The sequence below is a fragment of the Lissotriton helveticus genome, chromosome 3_1 (genome assembly GCF_964261635.1).
Source record: "Lissotriton helveticus chromosome 3_1, aLisHel1.1, whole genome shotgun sequence".
In the NCBI taxonomy this organism is placed as follows: domain Eukaryota; kingdom Metazoa; phylum Chordata; class Amphibia; order Caudata; family Salamandridae; genus Lissotriton; species Lissotriton helveticus.
This window is the reverse complement of record NC_136061.1, coordinates 1116359031-1116374395: the sequence shown is the minus strand read 5'-3', so window position 1 is coordinate 1116374395 and position 15365 is coordinate 1116359031. Positions and strand designations below refer to the sequence as shown.

Genomic DNA, 15365 nt, shown 5'->3' with positions numbered 1-15365 from the left:
CTCTACCAGATACATTGTTACCAAAGGTAAGTAACTCGTACTTTACCAGCATTAGCAGCCTCAAAGAGCATTGTCACGGATGACCCAGGCAAATATTGCTAATGAGATGTAGAGTAGGTGTTCCCGTGCAAAAAGCAGCGAACACATCACTTTGCAAGTTTCTCAACCATCAGCAGGATCGTCGACGAGAGTACAAAACAGGTGATAAGGTGCGTAGCAGGAAGTTTACACCTACTCTGAGCTACTGCACCCCATCCATTTCCACTGCCCAGAGGTGTCTGCCCGCTGCTTCGTACCCAGGCTGCTGCACCCCATCCACTCCCACTGCCCGGAGGTGACTGCGTGCCGCTGCACCCCATCCATTCCCAAAGCCCTCTGCTGCGCATACAAGGCTCTCTGCTCACCTTTCGCAACCTGCCTGTAGAAAAGAGCATCTACCACATGCCGCTGCAAGCCCCAAGCCCGGGGCACACAAACATGGCACCCTGAATATCATGCAGCCCCGCTCCGCAGGCCACCAGGTCTCACATTTGCTGCTGCCTCTTGATTTTACCATGGCAGAGGACATACCAGTGCACCCTCTATCGCAGGTTGCTCTCCCGCTCAGCCCTTGCGGTGGCACTAACTCTGTGACCAGCGAGGCCATGCCACGTGCCGGTAGATTCCCGCTGTTTGATGGCTCAGGCCAACACTGTGGTTCAACAGGGCACATAAAACCTGACCTGTCTGGACCGCTGGGAAGGGACATCATCGCAGCCTACACACCCGCTCAGCACTTACAGTGCCCTTACCTCAGTACACCGAAAGTCACCGTTCCGTGGCAGTGTGCCTGTGCCGGCAGCAGTGCATCTGGTGCCACCAAGTCTGAAATGGAAATGGCGTCGAGCACGTATTCCCTGTCCTTTTTATTCGCAGTCTCACGTGTCCTGTGACGCCTGTGCTTGATGGGTGTGGTGTGGGTGTAAACCAGCCATCAGAGAGTGGCTGTGGTGTACTGACAACTAGACCTGTGAGCAGCAGATCACTACAATGAAAATCTGGGACATGTAGCGTTGTTGTCCCTTCCTGTATGCGTATGCGTATGCGTAAGCGGAGTGGGTTGGCCTGGCGTATGCCAGTCCTGCGTGAGGCTGTGAACAATGACTCCGGAGCTCTGGGTGTGGTTCCGTTCTGGGCTGTATGAGGAATCAACTGATGCGGGTGTCCCTGTTATAGTGCTGCCGCCCCCCAGACAGCAAGCGCCAATGTGTCACCCTGTGACCCAAGACCCAAAACTTAGCCAACATGGAAGGTAGGGGGAATCACTGACCCTACATTCATCTATACTTGCACATGACACATCTCTGTTGATATGAATGTTTATTGAACATTTAGTGGAGTGTTGCAGCTGTAGCAATACATGGCCATGCAAAGCCCAAATTTCCGTTTTTAGCACATGGAGGGCAGCCAATTAGAGGCAAGCCCGTGCTCGAGGGTTAGGCTCCGCCAACATTTGTACTTATCCAATCACTCCGCCAATTCCGAAGCACTTATAAATTCACTATACACTCTCCTTGTAGTACGCTAATGATGCAGTCTCTACCTATGTACTTATACAATGACCGAGACAAAGTTACATAACTGAAGTTTTCCCCACTGCCAAAGGTAACATGGTTGCGAGTGCTGTGCACAGCAGATTGTAATGTGGTAGGGCCCAGGGGCAGCATCATCCATACATATTGAACACACAGACACAGTTAGATAGATAGTGGAACTGGGTACGGGCACGTGCGCTCTGCCCCTTTTTATTACCAGGGTCACATGTCCAGTGACTTCTGTGCTGGATGCGTGTGGGGTGAGTGTAAGCCAGCCCTCAGGGAATGGCTGGTGCTGGCAACAAGTACAACAGTAATCATTGGGTCAAACACACAGATTCAATCATAAGGGTCCATGACTTGTGCTGCACTAAGTTAGGGGCACCAGTTGGGAAATAATACACTAAAGATTCTATCGTAAAGGGTTCATGACTTGTGGTACACTGAGGTAGGGGCAGCAGATGTGAAATCATACACAAAAGATTCTATCATAAAGGGTCCATGAGTTATGATGCGCTGAGATAGGGGCATCAGAAGCATTGTGCGTGTGCACAGCTAGCGATGATGCGTGGTCCAGGAGGGCCGTACTGTTAGCAATGTCTGTTGCCTACTGGACTGAGTCATCTGCAATCGCAACTCGATCTGAATTGTGAGCCCTGCAGTCCGCAATGTAGATGGAAGGCAGCAGTCAGCGCAAACATCTAGGAATGCTTTTTGTCACTTCCTCTTGACAAAATCGAAGGACATAGAGTACAATTCTATCTGCAAGTAATGAATCAAGACTGAATTCAAATTGTGAGCTCTGCTGACCACAGTGTAGGTAACAAAAGATGAAATATGTTTGGAATACATTGTCGAAATGTCTAGGTTTCGGGGAAGTTATAGTTAGTTGCCTACTGGACTCTGAAATTAATGAATCAAGACTGATTTTGAATTGTGAGCCCTCCTGACCACAGTGTAGGCCAGAGGCAGAGGTCAGTAAAGGCCCACAGCCACGTGGCGTTGACTTTAGCTGCACAGATTGGGAGCATTTGGTTTTCTTAACCGATTATAGTCTCTTACACAATTTGTATCGGTACTAATCTTGAATTGTGAGCCCTGCTGACCGCAGTGTAGATTGGAGGCAGTGGTCAGGAAAGGCCCACAGCCACATGGCATTGACTTGAGCTGTATAGAGTTAGTGGTAGGTGTGGCACTCAGCATGTGCGCAGCCAGCGATGATGCGTGGTGTGGGCGGGCCGCACTGGGAGCAATGTCTGTTGCTTACTGGACTGCGTGATCTGCAATCGCGACTCTATCTAAATTGTGAACCCTGCTGTCCGCAGTGTACATCAAAGGCAGTAGTCAGCGCACACATCAAGGAATGCTTTTTGTGACTTTCTCTTGAGAAAATCCAACGACATAGAGGATAGTTCACACTGCGATAAATAAATCAAAACTGAATTCAAATTGTGAACTCTGCTGTCCGCAGTGTAGACTGACATTCAGTGTTCCTTTGGACTTGCAAGATAAATTAGGTCATTGTCCTACAGCTATAATTGATATCAAAAAAGTTCTTGAAGGAAGGGTACTAAAAGGATATTATGTAGGTTTTAGGGACGTTGTGGTTAGTTGCCTAGTGGACTCTATAATTAATGAATCAAGACTCAATTTTAATTGTGAGCTCTGCTGAGTGCAGTGTAGGCCTGAGGCAGTGGTCCGCAAGGGCCCACAGCCACGTGGAGTTGAGTTGAGCTGCACAGTTAGTGGCATCAGATGCATTCAGCTTGTGCGGAGCCTGCGATGATGCGTGGTCCGGGCGGGCCGCACTGGTAGCAATGTGTTTCGTCTAATGAATTCTGCCTTAATAAGGGTAAGTGGCGATGACTTATGGTGCACTGAGTTAGTTGTATCTCTGGCGCTCAGCGTGTGCGCAGCCTGCGATGATGCGTGGTTCGGGCAGGCCGCACTGGTAGCAATGTGTCTTGCCTACTGGACTGCGTCATCTGCAATCGCCACTCCATCTGAATTGTAAGCCTTGCGTTTTTTAGTGTAGAACGTAAGCAGTAGTCTGTACAAACATAAGTCTGCGGTGCTGTGTCGCTGTGGTCGCAGGGGGCCTGTTTCGAGGAGGCCTGCAGTCATGGCGGCAGCCGCATGGCAGGGTGAGGGCCGCCGCTCTGGCAGATGGGTTGGCCTTCACACAAGTGAACCACACCCAGAGCCCCTGCCTATTTATTGACACTTCTACTCTGGAGTAGCGTACGTTGGACAAGCCCACTGCGCTTCCGCTTACAGGGGGGGACGACACATGTACATGACCGAGATCTTCCCCACTGCCTGAGGTAACATGGTTGCGTCCACTGTCCACAACACTACAAGCACCAGCAGTATATGTACACATGGAGAGGTTTGTGCTCTGCATAGTGAGTGAGTGTCCAGCACATCACCGCTACACTTGGTATTGTGTGCATTATTATTGGTGGGTGACTTGCGTCCTTCACACATGTTTATTTGCCACATCTCGCAACATTCAGCTATTGTGTGGCTGAGGTGCCATGCCGTTTTTGGAAAGTCCGCTGTTCTTTTGTGGGCTGCCTCAGTGATAGTAAGGGGGAGGAGGTCCGGGGCGGAGGTCCTGAGGGTGGTGGCAGTGGGTTTTGTGGCCTTCTTGGGGGTCGGAGGTGCATGATCAGTAGCTCTATGACGTGTTGGTCTTCAGATGTGATTCTGGGCTGGGCTCTTTTCACACTGTAGGTAGTCGTCCTACTTTACACTTGTAAAAGGCAGATGTTACATTCCTACTGCTACTGCAGCTTATCGCCTGGTTTCGTATCGCACCGTAGATTTGAAAGTGGTGTTTTTGTGTTATTTTTGCCCAATAACTCCTACTCTGCACATTATTAGCATTAGCTGTTGCTCTCATTTATGGCGATTTTTTTTGCGGGAGCTATTGCTGGAAAACTGGCGATATCGACTGTTTTCACCAGGTTGAGAATGGAATGATAGTTTAAAATCACTGAAAAAACTATAGGTTTAATGAACATTATATTTAGAAATTAGAATTTAAAAAACCTTTGAAATTCACTGAAAAAAACATAGGTTTCCGGGACGGTATAGTTAGAAATTTGCATTTCAAAAACCTTAGAAAATCAATTAAAAAAAACATAGGTTTCAGGGACGTTCTAGTTAGTTGGACATTTCACTCGTACAAAACCAGAGAAATTCGAACGTTCTAGTTAGTAGAGCTAACTATAACTTGCGCCCCCCGCATTGCACTGCTGATGACGTCACATATTACATCACTCATGACATGGTGTAAGGTTTTTTAAATGCTAATTTCTAACTAGAACGTTCCTGAAACCTATGTTTTTTCAGTGAATATATATATATATATATATATATATATATATATATATATATATATATATATATATATATATATATATATATATACATATATATACACACACATACATACAACTGTCCTTGCGGGAGGAGCACTGATATGCTGGTGCCGGCGGCGAAGTAAGGACAACTTAGTCTAATTAATTCCATACAATTTAAAAGAAAAACGCTCAGTTATTTAATGATCTCCACCTATGCGTATCAAACTGCCTTAGTTCTTGATCACGGTAGTAACTACCGTGATCAAGAACTAAGGCAGTTCGAAACGCGTAGGAAGAGGTAATTAAATAACTGAGTAGAACTATCCAAGAAGAGTGCGGCGTTTTTCTTTCAAATTGTATGGAAATATATATATATCTCCAGCTCCCAAAACACCAGCCTGCCGCACTCCTGAACGGGTGCTTGCTTGACGGGGATGTACCCGTCTATGTATTACAGCTACCAAATTCCACCAGGCAATTCCTCCTGATAAAGAAAGCAGCACTCGCAGGGGTGGTTTCCAACCAACTTTATTGGAAACCTCAGCACATCAAGATGCGTTTCGGCGCTTAGCCTTCGTCAATTGTTGCACGGAAGGCGCCGCGGCCGCCATTGCTTTTCAATGCTCCAAATCAGTTTGCAATCTATAGACATAAAAGGAGGACATACAGTGTTGATGTCCTGATGCCGCCATCTTATAACGTGCATCAGTCAAGAGTCAAGAGTTCTAAGTAAACATACATACCGTTACTCAAAATTCATCATTAAGCATCCACTTTTACATTAACTCATTGAAAAATAACATTGAGTTTACATGTTCCAATAAAGTGTGCTTTGTCTCATCTCGCCCATTCAGGGCGAGATGAGATTTAGCGCACTCAAAGTTTACATGACAATTGAATTTGATATTAGAGGGGCGTTTGCATATATATATATATATTCAGTGTAGACCGTCGACAATAACCACCAAGTTCCGGAGGGTCATAGAAAGGCGGCACATAAATCAGCAGATCCAGGTTAGTTCAAGTTGCTCACTTCTTATTTATTTTTCTTTTTTTCTTCACCATTTCTCCATTTCAAACATACACAGTGCAGGGTGCGTCGGGTAACAAAAAAAGACGACCTACGCGTTTCGGCCTTCGTCCGGGTCATGTCATAGTGGGTGTAGGGTGTTTAAAAAGGGGCTGGTTTGACCCGCCCCCAATTAACACAAAACAAAATCCCAAAATTTTAAAAAAGGTATGTCAATAAGGGAGCAAGAATCACATTTGATTTAGATTTGATCATTTTAAACGGCATGAACTAATATATAAACGTATAAAGTACTTAAGGTAAAAAAACATTATAGATTCATGCAGCATTTAAATATAAATGAGTGTTAGACCTGGCATCTTTGGCGTGGTTTCCCCTGTCTTTTTGCCTCTACCTCCTGTATTTTTGACGCTGTGCTAGATTTCGTTTTTGCTGGTTTAGATGCTTTGGGCACTTAGCCACTGCTGATCAGTGTCAAAGTGCAAGTGCTCCCTGAGTAAATTGTTATTGTAATTGGTTATCTATGATTGGCATATTTGTATCACCAAGAAGTCCCTAGTAAAGTGCACTAAGTGTGCCAGGGCTGGTGATACAAATGCTACTAGTGGGACTGCAGCATTGATTGTGCCACCCACATGAGTAGCCCGAAAATGGTGTCTCAGGCCTGCCACCGCAGTGCCTGGGTGCAGTCTGTGAACTGCCATGTCAACTGCCATGTCAACCTGGTCAGTGTCCCCACTGACCAGGCCTAACCTTTCACTTTCGGTACACATTGGTCACCCCTATGGAAGGCCCAAGGTACCCCCTTGGGCAGGGTACAGTGTATGTGAAAGGTAGAGCATGTACTAGTGCAGGTGACATGCTCTGGTACTGAATTACAGCCATTTTCGTTTTTCACTATTGTAAGGCTATCTTGCCCATAGGCTATCATGGGGAATGCTGGCTACAATGGTTACCTGCATATCTTCCCATAGGAGCAAGATAGGACACAAAAGTCTGGTATCCCTGAACTCAGAATTTAATAACACATCTTTTAGGAAAGGTGGTTTTGTAATCCTGTGTTTGAGAACAGCACTTTTAGAAAGTGGCTGTTCTCTTGTCTGACCTTTCTGTGTGCCTTGGCCTGTTTGTGAATTGACTGTCTGGTTTGTGAGTGGCAGGGTCTGGGTGGCTCCCAGAGGCTGAGTGGGCCATCCCTGGGCTGAATAGCTCCATCTGCATCTAGAGTGGTGGGAGGGGTTAGCACCTGGGCCTGAATATAGCTGTGCCTGCCTTCCACAATGCTGGCTCCACCTCCTGCTGAGCGGCTGACTACCCTGCACCTCTCTCTGAAAGGAAAGGAGAGGCCAGGAAAACAAAGCGCTCAAGGAACACCCAGAACTGGTTCAGACCGAGCTCAGGGCCCTCCTGCACAAAGGGAACAGAGACTTTTAGGGGTAAAAGTACAGGACCCCAGACTACAGAAAATTATATCATCCTGGAATCAAGATGGAACCTCTGCCAAGGAGAAAGCTGGAAGACTGAAGAAGAAGGACTGTCCTGCTGTGTGTTAAGAAGCCCCAGGAACAAAAGGACTTCACCCCCAGCTCCCCTGAACTCTACTGTCCTTTCCAGAGTGCTTGGGCCAGTTGTGGTGCCTCTGGAAGTTGTACCTGTGTTTGGGAAGCTGGAAAAGAAGATACTAAAGACTTTCTGCAAAGTCTCACGCATCCCCGTCAGTGTGAGGAAATTCCCGCCGCCGCGAAGATCGAGATCGCCGCAGCGTCTGATGCCGCTGCAAGAACCGACGCATCCTTCGCTTGCTGAACGCATCGCTCCGGTGCATGAAAAGTACCATCACTGCGAGTATAGTCGCAGAGCATGTCGTCACTGGGTGAGATCGTCGCACCACCTGCTTGCGTACCGCATCACGTTGCTGCGAGAGTCATCGCAGAGCCGTCGCATCGAGGGGCTGCGAGAGGAGAAGATCGACGCGGCGCCACGCATCACTGCTGCCCCGGAGATAGTCGCATCGTACCTTTTGCGAGACGCTTCCTACGAAACCGGCGCACCGGATTCCATACAAGGTATCGCCTCCCTCCCCATACAGACCGGATTCGTTGCAACACGCCCGCTGCATCCAACGGGGCTGCCGCATCGCCTCCCCAGGGTCTCGGGAGTGACGCATCGCTTGTTTTTCAACCCTGCAGCTTTCACTTGGAACTTTTGTCGCATCTAAAGGTACTGTTGGCTAAAACGTGACGGAACTGTGGATTATTTTAACGCAACCTTAAGAACTCTTTTGAAACCATATTCTTGAACTGTGTATGTTGGATTTTTGTCGTTTTGGTCTTGTATTAGTTTCGATTAGATACTTCTATTTTTATAAACTGTTGTGGAGTCCATTTGTGGTGTTTTTCACTGTGTTACTATGAGTGTTGGTACAAATACTTTACACATTGCCTTTGATAACCCTGACTGCTCGTGCCAAGCTACCTAGGGGGTGAGCAGGGGTTATCTAAATAGTGTATCCTCCTTACCCTGACCAGAAGCAAGGGAACCCTATTTGGACAGTGGTACCTACCTCTACCCAACTAGAGACCCCTAGATCTAACAATGAGGATCCCATGCATGCAACAACAGTTAAAGAACACCCAGCAACTGCGTTGTGTCATGTATAAACGTGTCATGTACTTAGAGTCCAAAACTTTATAATTTCATACAGCATTTAAATGTGTATGAAGATGTGAAAGCAGTTAAGGACACCCAGCAATCGGATTGCTTTGATGATTTCCCAATATAAATATATATCTAGTCTTCGTTGGCCAAAACAGTGAGTGAGTGTCATGTCTAACACAAACCCTTCATGGAGAGCAAGTTGGTGAGTCAAAAATAAAGGTCGTTTTTATCTGACCCTGGTAAAGTACCGGAATCGAGGGGGATGTAAAGAATGAATGAATGAATGAAGGTTGTTGTTAACTGATCCTGGTAAAGTACCAGATTAGAGGGGGGATGCAGAACAATAGTAGTTATAGATCCTAATCCTTTTCTATCACCAGGGGAAGAGAATCTCTGCCTTTGGTAAAGTACCTCACTGTTCCCAGATTCTACTATGTCCCACTGTTCCTATACTCCTTTTTGTAAGCTGCACAGCCTCTTAACTTAACTCAGGCAATCAAACCAATAAATGATAATTCATCAAAGATAGCCACAAACAGACCAATCCTAAGAAAAAAAAACATATCTGTACTGGGTTTTATCTATTCTTCCGATCATTCCAATAAACATCTTGGTAAGGACATCAACAAGAGCCGAGTAGCTTGATTCGCCAGTCAATATCGCCCATACGGTGTAGCTGTTGCACATAACATAATATTTCTATAAGTTATGGCTAGATTTAAAAAATATATTTACCACAAGAGCATTCTTAACTATGGGTCTTTGTCTACCAGCTGTATTGTCCCAAATGTTCATCATAGGAAATTGTGCCGTTCAGCATCTGCATTTAGGCCCCATGGTATCTCTGTTCCTTTCATGATGATCCACCTAGATTCTGCTTGTCTCAGTAACTGATCAGGATCTCCACCACTGATGTTCTGGGGGATGTATATATATATATATATATATATATATATATATATATATACATATATATATATATATCAAAGCTCCAAGGTTCCCACCTGTTGGAGACGCACTCCGACATATATATATATATATATATATATATATATATATATATATATATATATATATATATATATATATATATATATATATATATAATACACACAGACAGACAGGCCATGGTTAGTATCTTGAAAGCAACCTTGGCTTTAAAAGTGTATGGCTCTCTGTAAGTGAGACCCGGTCCATTTTGTGCAGTCTGAAAATGTAGCACACTTTATTTGCTATAAATTCCCCTATACGGGCGTTACCATAAATTACCATAATACATCAATCACATAAAGGAGAAAGGGTAGAGCCTGTGCATGGTGGCAGTAACAACATACTCCGTATATTGTTAACTAAGGTTTAGAACACCTGCAGCCTTATAGGTTGGATCCATTATGACTTTAACTGGAATCAAGGCTGATGCCCATAAAATGCAAGGCTTGTAACTTTTTCAGACTGGTTATACTTGAAATTACGCGGTGATGGCCCACTTTACCAGGGCTCAAGCCCAGGGATTCATTTGCATGCGTTCAATGTCAGTCCTTTCTTGTCACCAAATGTTTGAATGTTTATTGTAAGGTTTGACGCCCAAATATAGAAATGAGAGCGCACTCATCTTCAGTTGATGGCAGGGGAACACGCTTCATTTAGCTTAGTAGTGTTTTTGCCCTGCTTCTCCTAGATCACTCGTAGGATCCCACAACCGCATACATTGGAGGGATCTTTTAAAAATTTTACTTACAGAAAATCCAATGAGTACTATTAAAACTCATTTCATTTTAGTTGTTTGTATTAATAGTAAATGTAACTTAAAATAAAACACTGAAACTATCTTGCAGAATAAAAAGCGCCATTAGTTATTTTTTTTAAACCCCATTATAGCACACTAGATTTTCTTAACGAACATACTGCAATTAATTGCCAATTATTCCACTTTTGCTATATTATTTATTCCTCAGGAAGAGCTTGAAAAGGCAAAGACATTTCTGTATTATGAGATGGGCTACAAGGCACGCTCGGAACAACTCACAGATCGGTCTGAAATCAACCTCACACCTTCAGATGTGGACAGGTAAAGATAACTGTGATTCAGCTTGACTCGACCTGTGATGTGCAGCCAGATGAACATAAACACACGATTAAAAACAAGCAAGAGCGAGCAGGTGCAAGCGGGCGGACATCTGTGTCAAAAGACTGGAAGAACGAGGGCAGTGGGACGGTGGTTATGAAGCTGCCAGCAGATACCACAGACATGTTGCTGGCGGTGATTGCATGTGTAAGAAAATGTGCTAGGGGTGACAATCATGGGTGTCAAATAGATGCAAAATCAGCCTATGGCATAACTCTTTCCTTAACGCCAGGGTCAAGATCAGGTGAAAAAACACAAGCGATACCTGGAAGTAGTTTATTGGGGGCAGATTCACAAAAGTATTTGAGTATGGAACTAGTATTGCAGGAGTACTGTTATACACCCTCTTAACATGGCTTTGTGAATTGACCCGTGAAAATGTAACTTCCTGTTAGTAAAAGTGCAAAGTGAGCACAGTTCTTTCTATTTGTGCTAATTTTTACGATTTTAGGCGTTTTGAGACAAAGCATGAAGGCGTGCAAGAGTACAGAGTACTATAGGTACTGTAGGAGTATTACATCTGTACTCCAAAATGCTTTAGTGAATAGGATCCCTATATGTTTTGTGCTGTTATTACCTCGTGGGGGTTAAATGAAAGTTAAAGTATGTTGTATAAGGGGGTAGTTAGCCATGCTAATGTCTTGATTTACCGATGTCATAAACACTTTTTCATTCCGTTTCACTGTCAAAACAAGTGGCACTTGTCGAAATTCTCTGATTTGGGGATCTGGTAAAGGTTTGTCTTAGTTGTGATGCAATCCTTTAAAATGATACTTTGCACTTGCTTTTTTTCTTGTTTTGTCCTCATATCACCAATATCTGAAAAACCAGGCCTTTCCGTAAAACCTGTCCCGACCTCATGCCAGTGCATTATATCTGTGGCCCTGTCAATCCAGTCCTACCAGTTTCCTGGTTGCTGGCTTTGCGCAGGTGTAATCATAGGACATTTCCTTAAGACATTGCCATTCCACACCATCTTTTGAAATCGTCCCATATCCTGCTACGGCACCCCCACCCCCTTTACCTCACCCCCTACCTCCCTTTTTCCCCAGCCCCCTCCCAGATGCGATTTCTAGTCTACATACACTTCTAACCGCCTGGAGCCGATCAAGCCCCTTGGGTGGTAGGGGATCCGTCCAACGCTTACAAATCTCTCTTCTAGCTAAGAGCTTCAAATAAAACAGGAAGGCCTTCATAACTCTTGTTAAGGGTTGACTGGGGCAGACTTCCACCCCCATCAACACCAATGCTGAGCTCAGCATTATATTTTCCCTGAGAATATCCTTGACCACCTTCTCCACCTCCTGCCAATAGGCCTTTAATTCAGGGCACCTAAAAAAAAACTATGTGGGTCATCGGCTCTTAAAATACCACATCTTCGTCATCTTGGTATCGGTTCATGCCCAAACTTTTCTATCTTTTGGGGCGTCCAATAAAGCCTATTGATGGCAAAAAAAATAGTTAGGTTTCAGAATGGCTGGTTTAATCACAGAGTGCAACAGTTTTAAAGAAAGTTGCCAAATTGTTTGTAGCTCAGTCCCCTGAATAACTTCTTTCCATAGTGAGTATGGTGCCTTCAATTTCCTGTCCTCTGCATTGTGTAGTGTCTAGTACAAATACGCAACCTCCTTCTTCGTGGGGACTCATCCTGCAGCTTTGAATCGAATTTCCCCTCCCCCCCTACCCCCCATCTCCTGTCAATTGGCTGCGACCCAAGATGATAGCTGGAGGTACTTGAATCTAGAAAGGGAGTTACCAGTATTTGTCATTAACACTTCTCTGGGCAACATACCCTGCACCGTTAAGAGATCCCCCCATACTTCAATTCCAGCCCTCCACAATGGAAGATTCAGCTCGTCTTTAAGACACTGAGGTGTGCTTGGTGAGTCCCAGGTTGGGGAGAAATCCAAACAAATAGCTCATGCCCAGAATCCTCCTAACACCCATCCAAAGGGTTAGTGCAGCCTTTAAAGTCCTCAACCAAACCTTTTTGAAGAACTTCCGTGCCCCAAACTTGTACAAAAAACCTTTAGAGTCCCACTCCATCACCATCTCTTCCAACATACCTCCACATATTAGGGGCCCCAATTTACCCAGGAGCGCGCTACAATTTTTAAACTGGAAGGCCATACATTATCATTTTAAATCTGGAAAAGCCAATCCGCAGATTAGAAGATTTTTGTTAGTATTTTGGCAGTGAGACTGGCTAAACTGGCACCTCAGTTATTACACTTGGACCAGATGGGATTTGTCCCAGGGAGGCATATTCATGAACTTACCCAGCAATTAATTGGTAGTATAGACCTTCGCATAGCCCTTTCAATCCCCCTGGCTGTAGTTACATTGGACTTTCTAAGGCCTTCAATCGTGTTTGCTGGGCTTTTCTGTGGGAAGTCCTGACGATAATTGGTTTTGGTCTCTTTAGCACTACATTAAAAGCTTTATATGAGCACTCAACAGCTAGGATCCTTCTCAATGGTTCCCTTACAAGAAGCTTGTCGATCACTAGGGGCAGTCAGCTGGGTTGTCCTCTATCCCCACTGTTGTCCGATATTTATATCAAGCCACTTGCTCAGCTTTTGCAGCGGGACGGTCAGGTTATCCCTTTTATTTCAGACTGCTACAAAAATTAAGTTGCAGATGACCTTACAATATTTACTTCAGACCCGGTCCAGACTATTCCTAGGGTGGAAATTTTGGTGAAAGAATATGGGTCATTATCTGGATATTTGGTAAATAATCTGAAGTCTGAGATAATGTGTTGGAACGTAGCAGACTGTAGGGGGGAAGTACAGGACGAGCTTAGGTATCTTGGTGTAAGTATTTTAAAGTCATTAGAGGAGATTCTTTGCACTTGCAATGTATTTGTTTCATGAAGTCTGCTAATAATTTTCCAGCACAGTGTTTTTTGTTTGTGCTACCAAAAGTAAAAATTTTCATGAGACCCATGCTGCATGTGGCAAAATGGTGCACTCCACAGCCTTCATTTGCTTTATGTAAGCAAACATTGGTCTATATGAGGGTGTTGGGTAGTTAATAAATATACAACTATCACTCTTCAAGGCATTCAATGATATATATATATGGGAAACACTGGGGTTTTGCCGTTTTACCCAGCATATAATGGTAAGGTTTTGTTGCTTTATTTATATTGGAATGTAATCGTTGGGGCAAAGATCGATCAATAGAAAGTTGAAAATGTATTTGCCTGAACCACCATTTTGAATTTCCACCCCACTTGGCATGGTTCTATGCAAAATGTTATTTTTACCCTGCTTTAAGCAGCACAATTTAGAAACAGGAATCGGAGAGACTGACTCCTCATTTTTCCCATCTCCGCTTGAGCACTTATTCTTTCGTCTGGATATCTTTTTGTATTGTGCTAGGTGTCATTTTTTTTTTCTTCAATTTAGAATTCTTTACAACATCACCTTCAATTGAAGGGCAGTGTAAAAAAAATGTAAATATAGTGCTTATATAGCGCACGTATCACCCCCAAAGGGGTCTCAAGGCGCTGTACACATACCGCTGTGGAACCCTTCCTGGCCTTTCCCTGTGAAGTGCCCACTCCTAGGCACCCCCAAGGTGAAGCCAGGCATCCTAGCGCTGTTGGGGCCGTTGTGGAGATTAAGCAAGCTATTGCCCAAAGTTGCAGAGTGGGACCCATGCTTAGAATAGGCACCGAGGCGAGAATTATCAGGTCCGGGGAAATTGAGCCCAAGACCCGCCGAGGCGGGAATTGAACCCTGGTCCAGGCCAGACCTCTGCATCAGGGTCTGCCGCTCTAACCATTGAGCCACACTTCTCCACTGTGCTAGTTGTCCTGTGCTGAACTCCAATTTCCCAATCCTGTGCTTGTGTTGCAAGACTGAGCTGTCCGTCTTGTATATATTACTCTATTTGTTATTAAATGTGCCTGACATGATTTTGACAACTGCGAGATATGAAGATAGGAGAGTTCTTTTTACTGTTGCAGCTTGTTGTCTTTGCACTATAGCGCAGCGTTGAACATTCTGTCCATTATTTTGGCTTCTCCCTCGCTCTCTGCCTATCTGCCCCCCAGTCTCACTACCTCCATGCTCCCTTTCCCCGATGGACCTCACCTGCCTACTTCGATCACTCAGTTGTAGTTGCAAATGTAAAACTACAATTCAAGCATAATATTGCAGCCCCTTATCCTTTAACTATGTGTTCTTTTGTGGCTTGATTAACAAGCTGCTGTGTCTAAAACCCTCTAGAGTATCTGGTTTTGTTGTAAAAGTGTCCTGGCTAACAGTGATTGACCAATATACAATTAAATGTATAAGATTTCAGCGTGGGTTCATCCTGGTATGATCCAGAGCGGTTATTGTGGAAGGATCTGTTCATTTTGAAAATAAAACATTAAAATAAAGAGCAGGTGGAATTTTCTGCATTGGGAGTGGTAGCTCAGTGATATTATTCTTTGATTTGCACAAGCAGGAGCTGGATTTGAATCATCCTCCCTTTATAATATGATTCTAACATCTCATATCTGAAAGAAACAGGTTAGTGTTAGATTCCTTACCTTAGAATATACCCAGGCGTCAGACTGGATCCGAAAAGTTTTGCGTAGCAGTACCCTTGCGCGT

General features: G+C 44.5%; 1 protein-coding gene across 3 annotated transcripts in view; it reads left to right on the top strand.

The window, feature by feature from the left end:
* Positions 1–15365, top strand: part of GPD2 (glycerol-3-phosphate dehydrogenase 2) — a 1236906-nt gene that overhangs the window by 890688 nt on the left and 330853 nt on the right. For all 3 annotated transcript variants that reach the window (XM_078681716.1, XM_078681715.1, XM_078681717.1), the window contains exon 14: positions 10586–10698. In XM_078681716.1, the coding sequence (XP_078537842.1) occupies positions 10586–10698 (113 nt within the window). The remainder of the gene's footprint in view (positions 1–10585; positions 10699–15365) is intronic.